Source organism: Zonotrichia albicollis, chromosome 3, assembly GCF_047830755.1.
Source record: "Zonotrichia albicollis isolate bZonAlb1 chromosome 3, bZonAlb1.hap1, whole genome shotgun sequence".
In the NCBI taxonomy this organism is placed as follows: Eukaryota; Metazoa; Chordata; class Aves; order Passeriformes; family Passerellidae; genus Zonotrichia; species Zonotrichia albicollis.
This window is the reverse complement of record NC_133821.1, coordinates 47,933,767-47,960,352: the sequence shown is the minus strand read 5'-3', so window position 1 is coordinate 47,960,352 and position 26,586 is coordinate 47,933,767. Positions and strand designations below refer to the sequence as shown.

Sequence of the window (26,586 nt, the reverse complement as noted above, 5' to 3'; positions counted from 1 at the left end):
ATATTTCAGCTCAGTTCCCAATCATTTTTCTTAGGTTGAGCATAAAAATGTTTAATATCAATAAAACAAAACAGGAATGGATAGAAGTAAAATGCTATCTTATTATTAGAAGTTACCACTACTATACCCTAAACCAAAGGATTTTTTCTTTTTCTATTGCTTTACCATTTTTTTTGCAGAAAGAACCTCAGGAAATTCTCATCTTGAGTATTTCTCATCTTGAGTATCCCAATGACCATGGTGTGACAGAAATTAAACAACCAAGTACCACAAGTAAAAGCAAGCCAAGCTCCTAATTCCCAAAATTCTTTCAGTCACCTAAATAAAGATACTTTAAATCTTACTTATAAACATCTAAAAAGTTATTTCAAATTTATTTTTATAATAATTAGTTACATCCAACCAACCTCTGACAGACTTCTCTCACTGAAGTAAAGCCATTCAAGCTCAGTAAGAGCATATGCATACACATTCAAGGTAAACAAACTACTCCACAAGGTTTTGGGGTGGCTTTTTTTTTCCTCTTCATAATACAAAATAACTGTTCTGAAGTGGTACACATAGGCAAAGTTAAGAAAAAAAACAACCATGAACTTTCCAGAAAATGATACTTTACACAACACTATCCAATTAATCAGGGAAAAAAACCTCAAACATATTTTAAGATACTCATGATAACAAAGAAAAGGATATTATCATGCCAGAAGTAAGAATCATTCCCCTCACAAATACAAAGACCTTGCTCCAAAAACTCTAAATCTATAAGCAGGGATAAACAATAACTCCTCCTTTCTCATAAAGGTATCAAACTTCCACGCGTGCTCAGAAGCAAAGGCTAACAATGTAATATAATACATTATATTTCTTTAGTATCACAATGTCTCTGTTTAGAAACTAACTCTTTTTTAAAACACTTAATGAAAATAGAAGAACAAAAAAAATCACCAAAAGCAAGAAAAGTTTACATGGTGACTATATACAGGGATAAAACAGAGTTAATGTTGCAACAGAATTTTACTTACTTTTAAATGTGCCTTTCAGTGAAGTTAAAGAGGCTTAATAATTCTAATGCCTACAGTTAACTGGCAATAGTAACAGGATATTTTTGTATTTTCATATAAGGAAGAGGTATTTTGGTGAATTCTGTCTTCAGTGATGTTATTTGGAGGTTGCATGAAGTGAATGGGAAGAGAAGCTTTGGAAAATGTTTGTGTTGGCCCTTCTTTTATTACGAACTTGCATTCCAAAGCCCTACGCAACCAAAGAATTTACTATATTCCCTTATTCACCCCAAACAATTCACCTTTTTCTTCCCTACATTTTACCTCCAAAATGTTACCCTTGCTATACACTCTAACGTTTCCTTGTTTCATGTGAGCCAATTTAAAAAATTGCTTCCAAAACATTAACTAGCAATAGTCAAGCTGCCATAACTCTGGCAAATAATTGTTTGACATAGTTTGTTATTTGTTTAAAAATATATTGAACAAACAACAAAACAAACCCACAAAAATCTAGTTGTATTCTGTATGAAAACATTGAACATACAATCTTAAATGGCTTTTTTGCACCTATGCAATTTCAGAAACAACAAAAAAATCATTTTAAGCTAAAAGGTTTTATTATGTGGTACCATTACCTAGCAACATTAGGGGGAAAATGCATATCAAGTATGGGTTTTCCCCCAGAATCTCCTTATACTAAAGCACCAGAAGCAAGCAGAAGTAACTGCACTTTAAGTGATTCACTGACATTAAAGAGTAAAGAATAATCACTAAAAATTGTATTTTGCAATAAACAGCCTGTGAAGTGCTTCAGAACAGGAAAAGTGAGCAGAAAAGCAACTACACCATTACTATAATCACAGAATCGCAGAAAAAAGCGATTAAAAAATACTTCTGAAAGTAATTTTTTCCAACTTTCTCCTCAAAATTGGGTTTATTTCAAAACTAGTTTAGCCTGCTCATAATTTTACCCAGTTCCGTTTTAGAAATCTCCAAAGATAGAGATCTCACAAGCCAACAATCCCTCTAGTAAATTTCATTGTCGTAGCAAAATTTTTTTTCTAAGACCTAAGAGCCTTCCCTTGTTGCAATTCACGACAGCTGCCTCGTGTTCTCTCACTGTACCTCAGCATCCAGCTCCACCTTCTGTATAAGTGCACCTCCACCAGGTAACAAGAGGCATTTTAGGGAAGATCCCAGGCACCACACCTACCTTTCGAAGTGGAGCGGCCAGCAGGTCTGCTGACATTATTTTTCTGGTGCTTTGTTGACATTCGCTTCATCTGGCGGGGTGTGCTGGGAGGAGAAGCGCCATAGAAAGTGTCAGCACTTGCTTCATCTGATAATTCCTCAGGGTCGGATTCAGAGATCTTGGAAGTAGCATCTCCTGATTTGCACTCTTTCCTGCAGAGAACAAGATAAACCATTACAATCAAGATAAAGACATTTTACTTGCAAGATCTGCTTAAAAAGCTGTTTCATCTAAAAATCACAACCACAGTCAACCTTCTCTATTTTATGGTCACATCCATGTATACCTACCCCAGTTTTTTTCATATCCCTAAGGATAAGTTTCCAGTCAAATAAATAATAGGCAACATACAAAGAGGATGGTATAGGCAGTGTCACTAGAAGAACACAATGTAAACATACACATATATGTATCTCTTCCTGAAAAGACTTGTGGCAAGCCTGAACTAAGAGATGCAGTAAATAAACAAAGGTTCAAACATACAAAGATAATGCAGGACATTCAATCTAATCAGTAGCAGGGACAACAGCAGAGATCTTCTCTTCCATCCTCCACCCTCTAAACCCCTCATATCACAAAGGCAACTTCTAAAATCACTCTCCCACCCTTCATAAAACTTTTATCTAGCATAGGAGATCTGGAAGTATTTTTCATAGATTTTAACATCAAGAATACCATTAAGATCATAAATAAATACACCCAGTGGTGCCATACATGGAATTCTCGTGCTTAAACACATATCAGGGAGAACACCACACACCATTTTCAGAGCAAAAAAAAGAAACTCTTTGCCTGTATTTCCTCACTTATTTCTGAAGCAGGTGTGCAAATAACAACTCTACAGAACTCTCAGTAACTCTTGACTTGAGTAAAAGACACTGAGGCAAAGAAATAGTAAATCTAAATCAGTGCAAGATAGCATCAGTATCTGATAACTTCAATTTCATTCAAATCACAAATTATATTTTACTTGCTACTATTTTAGGGGCAGACAAGGAATGTTATTCATAACTCTAGGGAAATGAGTCTGAGTTACTGCAGCAAGAAGTATGTCAGAATATTGACAGCTAGTAGAACAGCAGTAAGGCTAATGAAACAAAAACAAAACACAAATACTCTTCTTTTTCTTGGTCTTCAGCTATAAACAGAAATAAATACCTTAGCATGCAGAACAGTTATGTTCTCTACAAAGCCACAGAAACACTTAGTGCATGAACTGTTCTACTACTTCAGCTTTGAGAAGGCAGCAGGCAAGTTCACCAATTTCTGAAGATAAACTTTACTGGTTACCCAATAAAAATGACCCAGGTGGTATCACAGCACCACCTGGAGTCCCAGGAGTGCCCTACAATGTGGACATGGTGACAACCACATAAAATCACCAATACTTTTAGTCTGGTTTCCTTGCCTTGGGACATCATGCTGCAGCTGAGTCTCAGCAATGTGATTCAATCAACCCCCACTGTCCAAATATAAAAAATAATTCTTACAATTGTTCCTACAGATCTTGTGAAAATAGGGGGATGAGTAGGAGAAATGGATCTTGAGCTGGGAAAGTAGAATTCAAGTTTACATCTTTTGGGACACCAGAAGAGCTTTACTTCTGAGAATGTTTGCAAACACTCCTACTGCAAAACAGGCAGAGAACACCCCTCTGATCTTGCCAAAGACAAATAAACCACAAGAGACTAAACCACATAAAACAGAAGTCATTAGTTCCAGCACTTATGGAGCCATTTATTTTTTCAGTGATCTCACTGGCCTGGCAAGGCACAGGGTGGAGTGCTGATGCTCCTGCAGAGTCTGGCAGAACAGATCCTGCAAGCACTCACGTTAGGTGTCCAAGGCAGTTTTAAACTAGGACAAGTTACCTCATTAGGGGAGACCAGTGAAAACACTGTTTTCCTTCTGTTTATAAGTAAGCAACCTCTTTGAAAAACTTAATGATCAAAACCTCTCCACCAAGCCAAACTAAGTGATCTTTAAAGAACTTTATGTTATTTAAAGTTATGGTCTCTATCTCTGGAGGCCATCTCTGTAGATGGGGCCCTTACAGGACATGGTTTATTGGTGGACTTCAACACATTACAGTCAGACTCAATCTCAGAGGTCTTTATCAACCTAAATGATTCTATAATTCTACCTTGTTTGTTTCTTGCTATGTCTGATGAGAGAGCATGAGTGCCAGAAGTATCCCAATTACCCTCCAACCTCACACCTGAACTACATATACACCTATATAGCAGCATCCAGTATGACTTACTTAACATTCAACCATTTTTGCTGGGTAATTTAGTAAGATGTTCTTTGATAAGAAGCACAGCAGACATCACAAAACATGCAGCACTTGAAATCATATCACAAAACCAGCAATCATGCTCTCGTTCGTAACAACAGATGCAGTCTTGTTAGCAGCTGGTGACATGAGCTAACCAAAGCTGGCTGCTCTGCTTAGAGAGAAAGGCACAGGTTGCAAAGCAAGTTTTAAAAATCCAGCATACTCAGAATTTGGGTTTGTGTGCAAAGCCTATACCTCAACTCAGTGTCAATTAATACAATGAATCAGTTTCATCAGTGCAAACCTTATGGTAAAAAATGCACCAAATATACAGGGTCTGAGCTAAAGCAGCTGCATCAGCTTTGACATGCCAGGATCAATTTTCCTAATCCACACAACAGCAGACATACACAGTCTTCATCAGCAACACCAGTACTGAAATCAGTTATGGTTTTACAGATTACTGACACAGCATTTGCAATGTTTGTGTGTTATTTACCACCATGAACAAACCATAGACTAATTAAACCTGCCAATCTCTAAAACGCAGTGCTGGCAAACCTGAATCAGATTATAGTGGTGGTTATTAGACAGAATTGTTGGTTCCTAAATACTGTTGCAACCAGGGTTGAGAAACATTAATCAAGGCTAATTTCTTCTTAGCTACCAAGATATGCAGGTTTTCTCCCCCACAGCCAGTGAGAGCCATCCAAATCTCAATCAGGCTTACACACAAAGTGAAAGCCAGAAATGTGACAAATGCAGTTACTATTTGCCAATAGCAGCCTAAACCAAATCCCTACTAGGAAAACTAGAAGTGTGTAATTTTCATATTCTATTCACAGGTTCCCAGTCTCGATTTTCATGAGAAAAATGCTTCTTGGAAATTTACCCTTGGAATATAAGAAAGACTGTAGCCAGGATGCATAAATCACAAATATTGTAAAAGTTTTAAGAGCAGTATGGTAATAACAACAATCAAAGCAAAACACCTTGACAGCTCTGAAATGCACCAAAAAAACCCAACAAACTCAGAATGTTTCCAAAAGTAACTATTGTATGTTATAACAGGGTGCATTTCAACCAGAAGCTGAAATGACAGAATGCATAATTTCTTTAATTTGTACTTCTGGATGACAACAGGATTTGTTGTTTGGTTGGTTGGTTTTTTTTTTTTTTTTTTTTTTTTTGCTAAGTAAAAGTGATGGCAATGTATTTACAAATCCAGATCAGTCATAAAAATCAAGATAATTCTTGTAGATTTTCAAAGGCCTGCAAACAAAAATAGGAAGGGGGGATAGAAATTAAGGCATGAAATTTGAAGCAGCAGGGCATGAAACAAAAAGTCTGGTAACCACCACTACTGATAAAGGCCACAACCTCCAGAAAAATATGCTCATTAATCACTAAAAAAACAATCAGCAAATTAAAAGACCACTGAGGATCACAGGGGAACATTACAATAATTAGGCTGAAGTAGGAGGAATAAGATTTTTAACCAGCACAAAATTTTGCAGTTTCCTGAAGTATCATTCAAACTTGCAAAGTTTGTAACAGCCATTAATGAGAGATCATTCTAAAAACTGTGAGAGCTATATGGGGAAAAAAACATCTTTTTACTCTTCCCTTCAACCAGCTACCCTTGTCATAAGCAGGAGTTCAAATACATGAGGCACTTCCACAATGAACTCAGATTCTTGCGGAGGGGGGCGTATGTGGCCCGAAGTTTAGAGTCCGACTAGCTGAGGGCGAAAGACCGACGCCCCTCTGCAATTCCTGGCCAGCACCCTTCGGCGTCTGATGGCCTCGGGCTGCGCTGGCTGCGGACTGGCTTACACCGCTGATATTGGCGAGGAACGGAGCTGACCATTTCCCGGGGGTTAAACATCGGTTTATTGAAGGTATTGCAGGATCTAAACGCGGGGAAACCAACTGGGAAAACTTTTTTTTCAATAGGGGGTGAAACAGGATTATAAAGGAGGGGGGTGGGTACAGGGGGAACCAATCGGGAAAGGTGAGGGGATGAACTTCACAGAACTGACACTCCATGGAAACCAATAATCAAAAGGTAAAGGAGGTGTCCTGGGACCCCAGCCAACCACCATCTCCAGAGAGGAGAAGGTTCTCGAAACCTGGGAGGAGAAGAGGGTGATTGACTGGGCCCAGGGAGGAGACAACTTTCACTTATAAGGGAAACCAGGGGAGGAGCAATTACATATCGGCAACTATGAATAGCGAAGTTACCATAGCAACTTATCTGACAGGGTAGCAGTGGCGGGAAAAACTGGGGGAACAAAACCATTTTACACATAATAGGGGAGAACAATACATAAATTGGGGGAATAACACAAGAAACTTAACAACACACTACAACAGGTTCAGCCATTGCTCATCATCCCACGGGCAGGCTCAAAGCCAGCTGGGGGTCAGAGCAGCAGAGGTCAATGGCCGGGACCACAAGCACATGGCATAAGTTTGAGTTCTGCAGCTGCCACACAGGAGCCAGGATTGTCACCCACCACAATGGCCTGGAAGCTGTGCACTGCAGACACTGCTGCTGCAAACAGCCTCCTGCAGCTTCAAAGACATCACACCATGCAGGAATCAGGAAGGCTCTTTCTCAACACTTCTTTCAGCACCCTGCCACTTTCATACAGAAAACTGCAATATCTTTACAGGGTCCAGCCCCAAATTACCAAGTACCAGCTCCTGACATTCAGTGTCTTTGTTTTAAAAGCAAAGTATCTGTTTTTCAAATATATACTCCTTAACTCAGATTCAGCTGGATAATTAATGCAGGAAGACAAAGCTACATTAGTCTGTTCTTAGTAAAGCACATTCCCAGTCAGCAAAAGCAGCAGAAAACACAGGCACTACACACTGCCAAACACATCTTGTTAAAGTTAAGGTAGCTCTCCCTAAACGTAGTTGCAACCAGTCTATTTCAAAGAGTATTCTGACAAGAACTGTCATCACCCAACAGCTGCTGGTAATACAAAAAGCCTACACAATTTTTAAGTACCCACCTTTGCACCTGTTAAAACAGAAAAACTCTGAAGTATTCAGTCAGTGCTGCTAAACACCACACACAACAAAACTGGAATCAGAAGCCCCAGTTTCTTTGGGGCAGTAATAGGTTTCATTTTGTTGCAGAAGAGAATGTAATGTTAGTCCTGGACCTACAGCTCAAGGAAGGGACTTCACTAAACAATCAGCAGCACCTTGGGTATCAAAGACTGAGGATTGGGCAACCTAATCAGGAAAACAAGATGGAAAATCCTGAAGTTCTGCTACAGTACGGGACAGCTACCTGGTGTAAACACATAGTGTTACATTCCAACATTAGGAAAGATCATGCACCACTGTATTTTAACCACTTTTTAAAAATTATGTTCTGAAGGAAGCTGTAAACTCAAATAAATGGACATGGTTCTGACAAGTTGCCGAACTGAAAGCAGAAGCAACTAAAAATCCAGCTTTGGTTAAGGCATTTTCAAAGATCTGCTACACGTCTGAATACAAAAATGAAGTGTTTGATGCTACTGCATTTACTATAAACTGCCCTAAGTGCAGCAAATGGAAATCTTCAGTACAAGGCAAGGGAAAGATCTTGTTGGGTTTTTTTTAATTTCATTTTTTATTACAGCACAGCAGGAATTTGCACACAGTACGTACAAATGAAGCTGTATTTTTTTGCTATACACACCCTGTTTAAGTCTGGCACAGCGCTTACAGGAAGAATATTTCAAATTATGTTTTAAAGAAGATACAGTACCAGCATAAAAATTTCAGTTTTAATAAATATTTTAATTCAAATTCAGCTGTATATAGCTACATTTTTTTTCTCCCAGAGGAATCAAGGGAAGGCAGGATATGTGATCATTTATCTCTGCAGCCTAGGAATGAACAACCAGCATACTGGGGGGAAAAAAGCTGATACCTGGACAGGAGTAAAGGGGAGCAAAAAATTTATTTATAACAGATAGTAATTTTACCATTTATACCTGACATAAAATGCAAAAAAGCACTTGCATCTTTCATCTAGTATGTCTACATATGCAAATCCTATAGAATCTAAGTTTGCATTAAAACAGCTTACAGCAGAGACACTTGTAAAAAAGGAAGCAATATTCAAAAAACTTTTATCAAGTATGAAACGTAAAGCTATTCACACAACTTTTTACAGTGAAGACCCTCAGAAATTACCAACACTACAGGCATGGTAAGATGACACAATAAAAAGGGGAACCTGCTCCAGTGCACCTTTTGCTTCCCAGGTTGCACATCCCTGCCCCTTTTGCCATCCCTTCTGCACAGAAGCCAAAATCATGTGACAATCACCAACCTGACACTGAACAAACCCATTGGTTTTTTGGTGCACCATTTACCTGTCAGATGAATTCCCACAAGGAAAAACCCCACAGCCACGCGACAGCCAAGCTCCTCCTCTACATCCTTCCTGAGGCATTCACCCTGGCATTCCCTTGCAGAGACACCAGGGTGAAGAAGGCAACCTGCTGAGTGTTAAGTGAAAAGGTGCCCTCAGTCACTTTCTTCTGGCTGCACATGAAGCAATTTTATATGACTGTCTGTCCTTTCTGCTTTCCAGACACTTTGCCAGAAGTCACCAGCACTCCAGATGCACAGGCATAACCTAAAGTACCAACCCTGACTCTTCACTGGTGCTGACAAAACAATCCAGCTTAGCTGGAACACCTTTGTTAGCAGGATTTTTCCAACTTCAGCCACTTTAATTTTGATTAGGCAGCTAAATGTACTTAATGTCACACTAGCAAGTTCCATGTGGCAGGCATTCCTAGTTGAGGGAGGGCAAGAGAGGGATGTTAGGAGATGAGAACAGTCATTTTTAGCTGAGTTAACTGCAAAACCAATGCAGATTTTTACTTGCAGCAACAATAAAAGCAAAATACTTGGGCAGGAAAATGCTTAAAGTGATACAGGTGTAACCATCAAGAACTGGTTGATTACATAATTCCAGTAGCTTTCTTATAAATTAACCTATGAACAAGGGAGTGTGAGCATAGGAATAATGACAGAACCACTAAAGCTTCATTAGTGAATTGTCAGGATGTAACAGAAACCCTTGAAAAGCCCTGCTTTGTTTTGTTCACGATTTACACCTTGTTTCTCTTAGAAAACTAACCTGTAGCAGTGCTGCTCAAATGAGGGCACTCAAGGCTGCTATGAAACCCGTGCCACCCACTGCAAACTACAGGTTTACACTACAATAGTCCAGCTAGCAGTAAAGAACCAAGTACAATAAATTCCACATCAACTAAGGAAGCAACATACAGCAAGGACTTCAGCTGCAACACAAACAGAGGTTTGGAGTGAGACTTCACGGTGAGAAAATCACCAATGTTTCTCTGGAAACCACCAAGGACAAAATAAAAGTAATTACTTGGGAAAAGACTAATGTACAGCTTTGAGCTAAACAGTTAAACTGTAATTGATTCCCAGCAACAACTTTTCCTCCTTGGTAACTCTCAATTAAGCTGTTTAATTAGAATGGAAGGACCCAGCAAGTGTGAACACACTTCATTTCTACAGTAGACCTCAAGCACACATTTGACTGGGCATCACAAATTTCCTTAAGAGCACTAATGTACTTACTAGCAAATTTTAGTTTAACAGAAAAATTTTAACAGAATGTTCATCTTCAAGATCTGGAAGCCACCAGAGTCAGTTCTGCAAATTACTACTACTTTGGCACTTGTCCCAAAATTCTCCTATATTCCTGGGCAGAAGCTTCTATATGTGCTTACTATATTTACAACAGAATGACAATGTCACAGAAAAATCTAACCAAAGTTATTGAAAGAGTGGTGAAGTACTGAGGCACCTTTTGGCTGATTAGAACAACATGGTAAACCTCAAAAGAAGAAATTGTTAAACATTGATTCAAGAATAAATTAAGCACAATGCAAAGTAGGATTCATCATATCTTTTTATAGCAAGTAGTGATAAGCACTACTGAGACACATTTAAATGATATAAGGAAGTAATTTTTCTTCTGCAAGTTATACCGACTAGAAATAAGGATAAAAAATTAATAAAATAGACATCTCATAAAAGTTTTGGCAGTTCTTCGTGTTCTCATCTCAGAAAAAAAATACTCAGAACTTTCAGTTCTTTTCTACCAGCAAATTTGAAAACAGAGAAAGCTTAACTAATTTTTCCATCTTGGATTTTTGTTATAAGTTTTCATACAAATTTGAACCATGATGTAACAGCATTTACAGTACATTCATTTCTGAGCTTGCCCCCAATAGATTATTTGATTAAAATTTGCCATGTTTTATTTCAAAAGTAAAAATGTCTATTTAATTCTACCCTTGCTCTAGAATGTGCAATAAAGTGTGAAAGTGTTGATGGGTTTGTTAGTTTCCACATCCACATTTAAGCCTGCCAAGTGGGGCTGCAAATGGATCAAAGGTTAGAACTGCAGAAACAAGAGCTAAGAGAGCTTTATCCAGCCCAGTTAGTAGCCAGCTCTCTTCACTTAACCACTGATGTTAAAATATTCATTGATTCCAAACCCCATGCTTCTCCTTTAGTGCTGCTTTTTCAACCTCAACTATATGCTAGCTCATATTTGGGAATTTGAACTGATTTTTTTAAGTAAGGATCTCTGAAATATGCTTTCCTCACTAATGATGTTTGAGCTCTACACAGTACAGTATCAATCCAAAGGGTAAGTGCTGCAATTAAGCTCTTGGCTCCTGCACAGCTCAGATCCCAAGGTCTCAAGCCACACACCAGTGCAGTAAAGTACACTTCATTAAGAACTATTTATGAAAATCTGTACTAACACACCTGCATGGCTTCTCTGGAAAACTTAAGCTCCACCAAGAAAAGTTACATACTACTGAGAAAAGAGTGTTAGGTTGCTAGGTTCAACTATAAATATATCATATATAAAAGTGATAAACTGGGAATTGCACAGACCTGTGATAAAAGATAAAAAGAACTGTAACAGCCATTCTCCCCCCACTCTCCCACACACACTCTACTCTTCTGGCAGAAAGTTCCATTCCCAGATAACAAAAAGCTAACAATTGCTTATGATCCCAAAGTTTCAGCTCATCATTTAGACAAAAGCAAAGTCTTCAAGAACCCTGAAGGTGAAGCATTGGAAGTTAAATAGGTTTTTAGTGGAAGCTGCTCTCTGAGCACAGCAGGCTGGACTTCTTGTCTGTGATGTTTGGAAAATCCATGCAATGCAAAGGGACTTCAGTCCTCTGCACTGTTTGGAGCATCACAAAAACTCAGGGGTCACACCCACGGAGAGCTCGACAGCAAGGCCAAGAAGTCATCGAGGCACGAGTAACCATGGCCTTGTTATCACTTACTGAATGGATGTTCCACAGCCAAAATGGTAAAAACTCTTCCAAATACTGCTCTCAGGAAAAGCAACAGCAATAAACAGCAGCACAAGCAAGCCAAGGGCCCAATAAACCAGACATTTACACCACATTAGAAAGCAACACATGATACTCAGTACCACTAAATATCAGCAGAACACAGACAGAACAGAACTTATTTCCTCCTTCTACCCCAAGACTGCAGGAGACATTCATCAGCACAATAGTTACATCCTATCTTGTCTGGCTCCAGAATAAACCTGATTTGGTTTCATGACAAATTAATGTGACTTTACACACAGGGTTCTTGGACTGGACACAAGTGAGCATTAGTAACACTCAAATTCAGATGTTAAAGACAAAGATTCTCATTTGGCTTTGCATTCACAGTAAGCCAAGAGTGAGCATGGCACCCTTGCCAACTCTTTAAATAAATAAGCTTCTAAGTTATTTTTTAAAATTCAAAAATTATTTACTTAATAAATTACAGACTAAATATAGCATCAGTGCAATCAATATCAGAGAAGAATAAAACTGAAGGAAAGTAACAGTTTTGCAAACATAAACATTGTAGATGACAGCAAATCCAACCACACAAGTGATAAAATGAGCTGAGACTCCTGTGCTGACAGAGGTCAACACACTATTGACTAGCAGTTGCTACTATGAAAAATTGTCTTCTAAATGTATTTTGGATGCAGCTGAAAAGAATGGTTTGGATATAATTTAAGAAATGTGGTTATCATGGAATCTTTATAAACCTCTAAAAATCCCAATTAGCTCCCTGAGAATTACTGCATATCCCTTATGCTTTCCTTGAAATTCAGTAGATTTGTTTTCATCACAGCACAGTTTGCATTCCACAAAGGTCAATATCAGTAGCTTACATAATAGTAAAACCAACCTTGACACAGACAGCACTAATTAACAGACATAAAAACAACCCAGGCAGCCACACAACACCGACTAATCCTTACTGCTACAAATGCCAAAGACATCTCAAGCAGCACTTCATGTGTGTTTGTGCGTAGGTGGAGCAATCAGTCATTCATTCCAGACCTGCACATGTAAACAAGAAAATGCAATACATATAGAACAGAGATTACATCTCACCTCATTTAAATGCACGGGGGGAATAAAAGCTATGGCAAAGCTCTACATACTTAAATCATTTTTCCCACTGAAGCTATGATCTTAAGTTAATAAAATAAACTCTTTCACTGCTCATACACTATCAGCCATACAGATAGTCTGGCAAGCAGGAAAATATGTTGAGCACAATTCATGACACAACCTCAGGCTTACCCCAAACCACAGATGCTGCAGACTGACAGCCCCAATCCATTGTCATCCTGGAGACAACAAATCTGACAGACAGACTACTGACAAGTTCCCCAGCAAGGAGGAAGCCTCCACATAATTCACATTTCTGTCCCACTTTATTCACACCCCTTGCACTGGAGAAAAGAGGGTACAAGCAATCAGGGCACAAGTCAGGGCAGCCCTATGGCTCTTCATGCCTTTGCAGTGCCCCCAAAAAAGGGCAAATCCCAACAAAGGACATGCTTAAGGCCTCACTTTTCTCTACCGTGGATTTTGTGCCAGAAAATTCTTGGGAAAGCCTAAAACTTGGCTTGGGAAATTTAAAGCCAATGGGTAATAACCAAGAAGCACCAAAGGCACCTGTTTTTATTAGCATTCTAAATTATTTAAGTGGAAACATTTTAGCTTGAAAACTTTCCATTTGTTTTAAGGATTGATACTTAAATGTGAATTCCTCACTAAACCTTTCAGTAGTATCTTTTCACTCATCCATAACCACTGCATGCTATCCAGGGTCAAAGTGCAATTCTACCTCAAAATCAACATCTGCTCGTAGCTTCCCAGAGCATTTTTCACTTTAGAGCTGTCTCCCCTCTCTCCCCCTCAAAGTGTGTTTCAAGAAAGAAAGGAAGAGCTGGGAAAAACAGTGTGGTTTTGGAGAGGGATTCACAATCAAAAGCTTTTGACTAAGGATTGTGTAATTAAAAAAAAAAAACATAAATAAATTTTGTGTTTGCCTTCAGTTTACAAAACTTACCATTGCATTTATACTCTAACAAGAGACAGAATCCTCACACAAATACAAGCAGATTTCTCACACCAAGCAGTCTTAAAACAACAAATCAATAAGTTTTGTTTATCAAACAAATGTAGGTGTATTGCTAATTCAGAATGACTGAATACTTCTCCCCCAGAACTGAAGTTAACTTAAAGAGAATGCATTATAGCAATGCACTTTGATACCAGCCAGAACTCTTTATCATAAGAACACATTCACACTCTACAAAAAGGATTAAAAGTGATCTGCCATCAAATGGATTTCAAACGCCCAAGCCCATGCAAAATAAACTGATTTCAACAAGATTCTGACCTCACAGCCCCAAGAATAAACAACTAATGATGATTCCAAAATGTAAATCAGAAGCAATCATGTTTTAAAAAGCTTCAGACACTATACTTGTATTACATTAAAGTAAAAGCAAGTGCTACATAAAGCCAGAGAGGCAGGTGTGAACTCGGGACACCAAGTACACACAGAAGTGAATCACAGTGGATGCAGTACATGCACTACCCCACACAAATTAAGGCTGCCTAATTGTTTTGAGACATCCCCTTCCCACCCACCAGCTCACTCCGAAATAGCTAATTCAATTTTCATTTGCTGGGTAAAGTTGTCACCACATTGTCCACACCCACATCCGACTCATATAAACTGTCCTGTAATAAGCAGAATCCAGCAGAGGTCAGAAATGGCCCTGCACAGGAAATGCCTGGGTGTTTTCCATTCAGGCTCTGCAGATTACTCTTCTACGTGAAGACAGCCCAGGTCTAGGGTCATGCTCTTGTACAAACTTTATTTTAAATCATTTTCTGCTTAACCTGCAGAATTAGTCATTGAAGAGTCCTTTGAAAAGGAACTTAGAAGCTTAGTAATTCAGTCACCCTATAGCACTTGTATTTCATAATATTTCTGTTAAATCTTACAAACTTTATACTTATTCTGATTTTGGCATTTTCATGAGACAAAAACAAATCACTAATGCACATTAAAAAGGCATTGTTCAACCCCATAGCCTTCACACCTTCCCTTTTATTCCATCAGTACAAAACAGCAGCTCACAATACTCAAGAACTGTCTCAGCAACACTACAGCAGATATTTTGCACAGCACACCTAGAACACAATGCACCTGACTACTACTTTACAGTACAAATTGATCACACAAGCGTTTTAAAAACGTTTCCTGAATGCCTCCTACTGAGAAGTGAAGTGCATCAACAGGATGTTACTTAAAAATGAGAAATAATTGCCACGGCATTAATAACTTAGACTTATGCAATACTTCTGCAGCCAGCTGGAAACACTAAACCATAAAGTAATTTGCACCCCCATCTCTCAGCAGGGCACAGATGGAGACTTGCAAAAAGCCAATCCGCAGGTCAGCACATTCAGAAGGTGACAACAGTTGCAGAAAGCTTTAAGGCATCACAACACTTCTTTGTGAGCGCTTTCTCTTTCGTTTTTTTTTTTTTTTAACTCTCTCGTCTTACAACTATCGATTGCAGCCTTGCCAGCAGCGATACTCCATGACCCCGCTGTTTTTACCGGCACGCCAGCGAGAACCCGATTTTCATCCCGGCTGCCATAAACACGAGACAGCCTTGCAAGAGGGCAGCGCTTTTATGGCTGCAGTTCACAAGTCAAGGAGCGCGGGTCACGCTCGGTCAGCGCCCCGCGGGCTCCAGCTGCCGCTCCCCCGCCGCTCCGCAGCCTCCGGCCCGACCCCGGCACCGGGCGGCAGTGCCCCGGCACAGCCGCCTGCACTGCTGCGAGGCTGGGGGCGAAGGAAACGATTTGCTTTTAAATGCAAAGCGCCCACAAAACACTGCCTTACCCACCGCAGCCACTAGAGATTTCTTATCGAGCACCGTCTCGCTCCGTGGGCGCTCTGCAGAAGCGCTGAAGCAGCAGCAGCTGCAGCCGCAGGTTCTGCAGCGCGGAGGGGCCGCAGGCAGAGCGTGCACCCCTGGCCCGGCGCTCGCAGCCCCCGCCCGCACCGCTCCCTTCACGGAGCTCGCCCCGTGAGCCAGCGCTGCCTACTGACCTCCCCGGCGGCGACGACGGCGGCTCCTCCATGGCGGCGGCGGCACAAACCAGCGCGGCGGCGTCTCTCATGCATGCACCGGCATGGCGGCGGCCCCCGGTGCGCGGCGTGGGGGCGCAGCGAGGAGCGGGAGCAGCGGGAGGAGGGGAGCGGGTCCCTACCCGGCTGCAGGAGCGCGGAGAGCCGCCCGCGCGGCCGCCATCTTGGGAACAGCCTCCGAGGGCAGCGGCGCCGGCAGCATCGCTACGGCGCGCCAGGAGGGACCGGCCGCGCCAGAGGCGCCCGCTCCGCCGCGGACGGGCTGGGGGCGGCTCCCGGTGCGGGTTTCCCCCTCTCGGCAGCGGGGTCGGGACTGGCTGTGGGACAGCGGCACTTCCCTCCGGCACCGTGGAAATTACATCCCCGCACTTCCCCGCGAGGGGCCGCGGTTATCCCGAGGCGGGGCGGTGACGGGGGCGCGGCGGGAGCTGCCGCCCCCTCCGTGCCCCGGCGGCGGAGCCGTCAGGCGCTGCCTGCGGGCGCCGCGGTCTCTGCCGCTGCTCGCTCCCACACCGCCGGCACACAGAGAGAAAAGAACAATATTAGTGCTGAGGGGAAGATGGTTTCCCTCAGCAGGTGCCCGCTGCCTGCAGCCGTGCTCGCCCCGAGTGCGGTGCCTGCGGAGCCTGGAGTGACCGCGGCCGGACCCAAGGGGCTGGAGGGCTGAGAGACCCCTGAGGTCCCCCTCGGGGGCGTGCGTGGAAGAATAACCTTCTGTCTTTTATGCTCTGCTGCTGACAGAGTAACTTGTTTGAATTTATGAACCTGGACTTTTTAAACCCTCCAGCAGCGCTGGTTATCAGCCTCGGACAGAGAACTGGAGCCACGTTATCCAGCTGGAAATACAGGGAGGAAAATGTGATTTCCTAATCTGTAGGTTGGCTGGAATACCAATATCGATATTAACTCCCGCCAAAGGCAGTAAAGTGCCACGGGTCGTTTAATTGCTGTAATCGACTCTCAAGGGAGCCTCACCTTCTGTGTTACGGGACTGGAAGCGCAGCAACAAACCCTGGCATCAGTAATGTGTACACAAACCACATGCATTATTTCTGATGGGTGAAATTTGAGCTTGGACTAGAATCAATTCTACATTCTGCATTTTTGCACCAGTTCTTTCATTAGCTGTACAAGAAATGTGCACCTTTCTAGTCTGGTACCAAAATTCGGTTGTAAAGTCATTATTCATGAAATAAAGTCATCCACCTCTCTGTCGAAGTTTAGGAAGCAAATTCAACAGTCCCTTTAAAATAAAAGAATTTTTTTTAAGCTGAAATGCAGGATATACTTCTACTGTATCATCTTAATATCATCTTAATATCAACTTAATACTATCTACTATTTATCATCTTAATGAATGCATGCTTAAAATGCAGGACCAGATAAATATCGTTTTGCAGGAAGCCACTTAGGTCAAGAAAGATACTCAAATCACCATGACCCTGATGATCATGACATTGAAATATCAAGACATTCAGCACTTACATTAAGAATTATTAGTTAAGATACCTCGTGTAATGGAAAAAGGCAGTATTTAGCATGTTAAAGACTTTTGCTGGAGTACCTGAGTGTAAAACCATAAAGCAGTTCCAATGGCAGATACACAAAATACATTCCCACTAATCTGTCATGGTGAACAAAACTTAGAAACCATAGCTGAAGGTCAAAAATTCTGAGGTGCTAACCTAAAAAATTAGTTGTCATCTCCATAAAAAGCATGCATTATCTAAGGTAAAGCTGCTTACTTCACAGTATGTGTGTGTTTTTTGTATAATCACAAATAACAAAGAGTCAATGTTACAGATTAAATTTGAACATTCTTTTCAGTAAGGGATCATTGTCTCACACCGTCTCTGCAGCTGTTTGCAGGGCAGAGATGTATTTAGCAATCCTGGCAAAATGTTTCAGCTTCTTTGCTTCTTCTATCAAAACCATGAATGCAGTGGTCTGTTAGAAGCACAGAGTTTTCATTAAATCTGATTTTGCCATAGATGGGATGGTGTGGAAGTGGAGATGTCCCAAGGGCCCTTGACAAAGGGAGAAATGGGGACTGACCACTGCCACTACTTTCTGTAAATATTAAGATAGTTTACTGGAGTAAATGGGGGTTCACTGCAATCTCTCAAACAAAATGGTCCAGAAAACTCTTCCCTGTTCCAATTTCCCCTTTCCCTTTAGGGCAACCAAGCATATTGCATTGCATCCCATTCTTGTGGTACATCCCAGAAAATATCCTAGAACTACAGATACTGGCCAGGCAAAGCAAGGCTGCAAATTTGATACAGACATGCTTCTTTATCTGCAGTTGACCATAGTGAGCAACATAGCTCCTGGCATCAAGGAGAAGATTGTAAGAGAAGAAGTTTATGAATGGCCATACCCAGAACTTAGGAAGAAATTAAGAGATGCAGGAATATTTGGAAGTGATAGTACAGGAAACAACAGATGACATAAGAACCTCAGAGCCTATATACAGATAGTATTTGGCAAAGAAAAAATTTCAAGGCAATACAGAGGTCTTTAAAAATTGATGTGCAAAAATAAAATTAATTATTTTTGCTTCTTTTAAGGAATGTCATATTTCAAAGACTTCCTGACTGCCATTTTCTGAGTCTAAACATGTCAATATTTCATAGGTGCATGGAAACTGATAAATTTCACTTTCACTCTGGTTCTACTACTGAAACAGAAGAAGGCACAAAGTTAAAATATACATCACAATAAGTAGCATCTGTCTGTAAGAAAATAGAGTTAAAATAATAGGAATGGATTTTATTGTCTGATGTGGCAAATCATGACTCCAAAATTCCAGGTTAAAAAAACAAACCAGGAAACAAGTAACTGTCAAAATAGACAAACTTATTTCAGTTTAACTTCTGTTTTCAGAAGTTTTAGAATCATTTTCTTCTTTTTTTCAGGAAACAACTAGCTTTATAATTTAGCAGATGCTGCAATTGCTTAGGAATTGCTTTTTATTCTAGCAACATGCCTTTTATTACAGTGGCAATCCTACAACTTGCAATAGAAGTTTTAAATGGCAATAGCATCCTAATAACAAAAATAGGTCTTTGAAATAGCATTTTCAAATTTCTACTGCAACTACCCTCAAAATTTCTATCGATTTCTGGGGCATATATTCTGTTGTTCCTTCCTCCTCAAGTCATCACAGGTATCAGGCACAATTGTACATGCAGCTGTGCCTTTGCCATCTGCCATTTCTCCAGGTGTTTTCTATATACAAAAAGTCCTAATGAAGACAAACAAGTATTTGGTCCATGTAGGTAAATAAATATGTTTTTAAAATATATTTGAAATTTTTTTCTCCTGGTACCTGTCACAATGCAAAACTTCCAAACTTTTTTTTTTCACTTTATGAATGTTGCACAGAATAAGGCACAACTTGATTTTGGGTTTTCTTAAGTCAGTAATGAAATCTAGTATCAGATTTTTCTTCACTGTGTGAACTGCATGCAAAAAAAAATCAAATTATTGACAAAACTAGCTTTGTACAATTTGCTTTTCCTTCAAATAAGTTGTTTAATTCTAATAAAAGCTATTTAAAAGTAAAAGCCAATTTAATCAGACATTAGAAAACAGCCTGATAGGTATAGTTAGTCTAATTTTAGTAAAATGTCCTGAAGACAGAATATTCATTTTTTCTTGGTCATAGATTAGAAATGCTCTTCTGCAGTGCAATGAAGAGTAACACATGAACAATACCTGCATTTAATATCTAGAACACGACCTGACACCATTTCCTATGTAGATATTGCAACTAGCATCTCCAGAGTCCAAATAAAACACCAAGATGTGTTTCTACCTGGGCATATGCAGACTCCTCCATCTTGTCTCGTTGTTCTCACAGAAGATCAGGTTGGGGCTGGCATTGAAAGAAACAGAACTCACTTTTCAGTGTTATCTAACCTGAGCTTTGCTGCAATTGATTGGAAGTGTGAAGCTGACAGAAATGAAGGAGTCCCACTGTATATAGCCCTGTTCAATCACCCGTTACTGCTGTGATTCATTCACTTGGGAAGCTGGCATGGGAGCTGCCAAAGCTTGTTCAGCAGCGTGGTTTAACACCGGGCTGTAACAGGAGCCAGCTAACTTGACGGAGGTGGAATATTTCTGTCTGAGCTCTGTCATCTCACAGGCTGCATGTCAGATTGCACAGGGCTCAGTACCATTAATTCACCACTATTAAAGGAGAATTTGTTGGTAAGACTACCATGAGGTCAGAGACATTCCTGTGATTATTGTTTTATCACTTCAACTGGGCATTATTTTTATGAACTTCCTGTCCTAAAAAGCAACTCTATATAGCACTGCCTCTGCCTTATTAAAATGGCACGACCCATATGAGAGAAGTATAAAATCCAGTTGTGCTTAAAGCTGTATGCTTTTACTGTGCAAAGCTGGTCTCTGGGCTCAGTGTCTGTAAAGCTGGGCATAGCTAAATCCACTGGCTGCTCTTCAAAAGCACTGGACTTAGAAATTATCTGAAACTGAAAATGTTGACACATGTATAGCAGTCTGGCCACAGCAGTTTATATCTTCACAATAACTGATTTTGGACCTGTGAAAATGAGCTGCACTGAATTCAGTGCTACTTGAACTTGACTATCAACAACAGAGTAAGCTTGCTTAAAGCTAGCTTGGCTCCTGCTAAATCATATTTTAATTCTTTCCCCAGCTGTATAATAGACACACTTAGTGAGCAGCCATGGGGCATTTATAAACAAGACCAAATGCTTGTCTGCGTTTGTGTTCACTGCATTAATTTTGTGTTCAAAGAAGCTCCAGTGAAGAGCTGGGGCCAATTCTTTGAAATCCTATTTGTAGGCCCAGAGCATATCCATCTGTCTTCTGTGTGTGCCTGACAGTGCAATTCAATGCATTGTTGCATGCAACTCTTGCAACTTTTCAAGCATCTTGCAAGTTTGACTAGTTGCTTATACCAGATTTTATAAAGGTGACTCTTCTCATTTTCATCAGCCCAGAAAGCACCAAAAAAGTTCCAGACTATATCTTTTTAAAATATCTGGTTGTGCAGCTGAGATTCTATGTCTGCCTTACAGCAGCTGCATTATCCCAGCAGAAAACAGCTGTGAGATTTGTATCAAACTTCCCTCTCTGGAAAGACAGGAGCTGCCCATGTCTCCTCCTCCCCATAACTCTTTTTATAAATGAGAGTAATCACAGAAAAGCAGTGTAGCTGGCATTTTCCTTTACCCCAGCAGGTCCTGGCAGTTGTATCAGCTGGACAGAGTTATAAACAGCCATGAGAAAATTTTAATCTTCATTAAATGTTAATCCCTGCAAACACTTACATACACATCAGTTCACTTATATAATAGGCATGCTGAAATCAGTGGGACAACCCTGGGAGAACAGTTACTCATACATACATATGTTTATAGGTTTCATTTCCTCCTTTTGCTCTGAATCATCTGGAATAATGTCTTCCCCACAACTTCACAAGGTGAGTTTTGTGGTGTAATCCTGTTGATGGCTCAGTTCTAGTGAACATCAATAGGAATTAAGATATTCCCTGTTTGCTGCAAAGCCCTCCTAACTGGAACACAGTAAAATAGTATCTTAACCTACAACTCCCTGTTGTGGCCCATTCTGCAGTGCCTCAGGTTTTATTTTTTTCATTTCTGTCCATTTCATTACTTCAAAAAAGCTGTTCTCTCATTGTTAACATAACTATTTTCATCCTTCTAAACACTTACACAGCCCTACAGTACAAAACACTATAAAGAGGTAATTGACATTATTTCGATGCATTCAGAGCTTTTTATTCTCATTTGAGTCTTATTGGCCCCTATCAATATTTCTATAATTGATTTGCATTTCTTCTTCCTCACAGGAATTGATGCTTATTTTAAGGCACTTCCATGCTAGGAGACATTGCACACAGCACTTGAAATAACTGTGGAATGATGTGATGTCATTAATATGCTGTCCTGGCACAGCAGTCTTTCCAGCTACAGCCAGCTGAGGAATCCAGATTATGACCTTTGTGTTAGGGAGCTGAGACCCATGTGATATTTTCTGCTGAGCTGTTTGTTTAAAAGATGGCTTCTCTCAACACCTTTGAGTGGATTTCTCTGTGACTGTCAGGATACAATGGGCGTTGATAAATTTTAGGAGTAGCTATTTTAATTCTTTATTTCAGTCCAAAGCCTCTCAAATCCACTGTGGTTGCTTTTCAGCCGTGGTGATAATCAGAAATACAAAGGGGTCAAAATTTTGTTAGTTTTTCTTCCTGTCCAAAGAAAATAGAATGAGATAATGTTTTGTTTGAGAACAAGATGACCTTGTTGAAGCTGAGGGTCTGTAATTGCTTGGTTCCTCCCCTCTTGCAGGCTCAATGCTATGGCATGTTTGAGCCCTGCTTTTGCTGTTTATCTATGGATAGTGTGAAGCCCAGGAGGGAAATTTCTTCCAGCCCTAATCTCAGCACAGCTACCAGTCAATTGGCCCTACTACTTGGCATAAGCATTGAGGCACTAACATGAAACAGACTAAACTTGCTTAGAAGGCTCCAGCTTTCCAACAGTGCATGGATGTTGTGGCACACAGAGCTAGGAGAAAAATGCTGATCTGGAGATGCAGCACCCAGTTTTCAACAGGGCAAGCACACATTATTCATTCAGTACTGTTGGAGAAGGACTTCTGGCTAGAGCATGCTTGTTCACCTGTCAGAAGCATTCAGGATGGATCAAAACTTTATCACATGTTGGATAGCTGTAACCAGCCTAGAGATGAGATCATAGAAGTATTAATCTTCCAACTAACTCTTTAGATGGACATTTGGGCTATAGCCCATCTGTCTGAGGCAGTCATGGTCTTCATTAGGCATAGATGGCTACTCACAGAACAAGGAGTTATGTATTCTATAAGCTGTGGAAGATGGCTCTAATACATGCTATATTTCTAAATGTATTGTTACAGTTAATAGAAGAATTGCATTGCTATTCTTACCTGGATTTCAAATGTCAACAATAACATTTCAGTTCAAACTTTTGTAGTTGTACTTTTCTAAACTACTCCCCTGTGACAGTGTTCACAGGGGTTTTCAGGTGAAAGGAGAGACAAGAATGTTGACTCCATGTTCAGAAGGCTTGATGTATTATTTTATTATATATATATATATTACACTATAACTATACTAAAAAGAAATAGAAGGAGAAAGTTCATCTCAGAGGCTAGCTAAGAATAGAATAGAAAAGAATGATAACAAAAGGCAGCTCTCTCGGACTCTGTCTGAGATAGCTCGGCCTTGATTAGCCATTAATTATAAACATCCATGATGGGCGAATCAAAAATCCACTTGATGCATTCCACAGCAGCAGATAACCATTGTTTACATTCTTTTTCTGAGGCCTCAGCTTCCCAGAAGGGAAAATCCTAAAGAAAGGATTCTTAGTGAAAAAGACGTCTGTGACACTCCCCAAATGACAGCATAATTCTGGGCTCCCTATCACAAAAGAGATAGGGACATGCAGGAATGAGTCCAACAAAAGACCATAAAGGTAGTGAAGGTTATGGAGCATCTGAGACCTGAGGAGAGAAGCTGGAAATGTTCAGCCTAGGGAAGAAAAAGCTCAGGAAGGATCTTACCAATGTGTATAAATACTTGATGAGGCAGACTAAAGAAGATGGAGCGAGGCTCTTTTCAGTGGTGTCCTTTGAAAGGATTAGAAGCAGTGGATAAACCATGAAAAATTCTGTTTAGACTTGAGAAAAACTTTCCTTTTTGTGAGAGTCGTCAAACAATGGCATAGGTTGCTCAGAGAGGTTGTGGAATCACCATCTTTAGAGATATTCAAAACCTGAGTAGTTGTAGTCCTGAAGTATCTGCTCCTGCTCACCCTGCTTTAAGCAGTGTTGGGATGAGGTGATCTCCAGGGGAGCATGTCCACCTCAGCCATTCTGTGACTGGTCTCATAAATACTTTTAAATTACAAGAAATCTCTTAAACAGAAAGTTCCCTAGGAAACACAACTATCTAAAAGCATACAGCACCAAAAACTTTTGGTACTATTTATAATTTTGTTACGAATTGTGGTGATTTTAAATTACTGAATTTTTAATAAAGAACTATTGCTGGTAAGAGTTAAGTTATTAGAAAATATATAATTCATAATGCTGTTAAGTAGCCATTTCTGACAGCTAAATTGTAACTTTCTGTCAAAAGAAGGTGTGCAATACCAAATACGTGGGTAAAATCACAGCTTTGTGAGCACCTTCCTTTCCAAAGTTGTGCCATTTCCTACTAAGGAGATTTTACAAAAGCAAGACCAATGATACTGCTTTTTTAAAAATGTTTATTTTATACTTGAACAACATGAATTGTTTTAAGAAACTTCTGAAAAACAAGTAACATTAGCCATGCTTTTGTATTTTAAGTTATACAGAATCCTGATATTCAAACTGCATAAATCATAAACCATTGCATTTTACAGGTCAAATAAACTAAGCCTGCCATTATTTGGTTGTGGTCAGCTTTACTGCTCTGCAGAGAGTGAATGTGACACCCATAATCATTTGTACAAAGCCAGATTCTGAAAATTTTAGACTCCTCTGATTTCAGCAGTTGTTTTTTCTCAGTGAGGTTTGCCCAACCAAAAGATGAATGGCTCTGTGCTATTCCCTATTAATGGCACTGTACCTCTGCTGAGATTTCTGATGTATTTTAATTATCACACTACCTGTATTTGAAAATAGCCTGTAAGCACTTTTAGTGTGGCAGGTACAAAACATCTATTGGTATCACCATTATTTTTCAGAGTTACATTTCATGTTGTGTTTATTGCAGCTATTCCAGATCTCCTGGTTGTATCCACAACAGCGTGCCAACCACGGTGTTGAGTAAGAGGATTTAACTGTGAATGGATCTCTCTCCCTGAAGTACGAGCTCAGATAGACTTCAGAAAGTGATGTTTTGCCTGCCTCATCACTTGTCTAAAAAGGATAAGGGCAGAGCTATCAGAATTACTCTGATGTAATGCAGTGAGTATGAGTGTCCTAGAAAGTCGAAAGCTGTAGGTGTCACATCATCACAGAGTCTTGTTTCCTGTCAGCTGCCAAATGATCTTTATTTGAATTTCAAATATTAAAGTAACAAGCAGCCTATTAAATATACCATTGAATGTCTTTCCTACTTGATCATCAGCATTTTGGTAGCTTAAAGTGAACTGACAAGTTTTCTTCACTTTTTACAATTTGCAATTTTTAGTACAAACCAGAAGTGAATCTGATTGCCAACTTCACATTCATGGAGCCTTGTATTTGTGCATAAATATGAAAGCTCAGTATAAAAGGTTTGTGCTCATATGGGCCATCAGAGTCCTAGAAGCTGATTATGAAAATGTGACTGTGGGCATATAAAAATAATCTGAAAGTTACTATTTAAATGTACAGTTTGTGTACTCAGAGCCATAAGGAATCAGCCATCTTACCTACAAGATGTTTACAAAGCAAGTCTGCTAGGTTTTCTAACAGCATCTTTGTAATATGAAGATCTTTCTTCCTTTTTAAAATTTTATTTTCATTTCATTTTATTTCATTTTAATTTAGAAATGTAAAATTTCTGTTGTAGAATATGGAGGCATGTTTAAGAAATATGTAATAAATACAATTACAGCCATGACAGGGCACATCTAAGTAGGGTATTTAGTGGTAGGTTCTGTTAGTAATCACAGTTATAAGCAGCAGATATAAAAAGGATGGAACAGCAGAAATAAGAGGATATTGTAGGCGCGGCCATTCTGGTGTAACTTGAGCCTAATCTTAACCTGGGTTAAGTATTTAACAATGGTTGCTTGAGCTGAATTTAACTGATTTTTTTTTCAAACCAAGAAGTCTGCCTTAAAATAACTGATTGATGTTTAGATTATGTAATTTATTATGGTGCCTTTATGAACCATGCTTCTCACTTCCACATATTGCTGGATTTTTTTCAGCTTCCACATGCTTGAATTACATAGCACTTTGTTCCAAAGCATTCTCCTTGAGAGTGATCTTTATTTCTGTGCAATCTGACAAGCTGGAAAAAGGTTTTCTTGGTGTATTTATAGTGAGGCAAACTGGCAGAGCTATGAATGCCACTCCAGCATTGCTTATGAGCATAATCAAATCTCTTTCCATTGCAACATAAAACTATAATAATGTGTGCATTTTTTACCAGTATGACTACACCAATAATAGGGCTGCTAGTGCCATACATTATAGACACCCATCATTAGCTTACTGTGAAAGTGTCATTTATTGTGCTTACAAGAAGGAAAAATGTTTATTCTGGTCAATTAACAAAGTCCCAGCTTCAGAGCCCGAAAGATGCTTTTTTTTTTTTTGCCACGGGCAAGGGACTCTCTGAGGAACAGGCTGCATGGTTGAGCTGTTGAATGCTTCTCCAGCTGCACGCTTCCCATCAGCCAAATATATTATCAGAGCAGTTCCCAGATTCCTTA

General features: G+C 39.9%; 1 protein-coding gene across 14 annotated transcripts in view; it reads right to left on the bottom strand.

Annotated features, from left to right (window-relative positions):
- MAP3K4 (mitogen-activated protein kinase kinase kinase 4) overlaps positions 1-20,065 on the bottom strand; it is a 69,542-nt gene extending 49,477 nt beyond the window's left edge. For 13 of the 14 annotated variants that reach the window (XR_012579537.1, XM_074537347.1, XM_074537349.1 and 10 more), the window contains exons 1-2: positions 16,067-16,202; positions 2,218-2,408 (exon numbers count right to left, since the gene is read on the bottom strand). Coding sequence is in view for 13 of the 14 variants with exons in the window: in XM_074537347.1 (XP_074393448.1) it covers positions 2,218-2,408; positions 16,067-16,137 (262 nt within the window). In the remaining variant the exon portion in view is untranslated. Of the gene's footprint in view, positions 1-2,217; positions 2,409-16,066; positions 16,203-19,925 lie in introns of those variants that run through there. The other variant, XM_074537345.1, reaches the window with a different exon arrangement.
- Between the last annotated feature and the right edge of the window lie 6,521 nt (positions 20,066-26,586).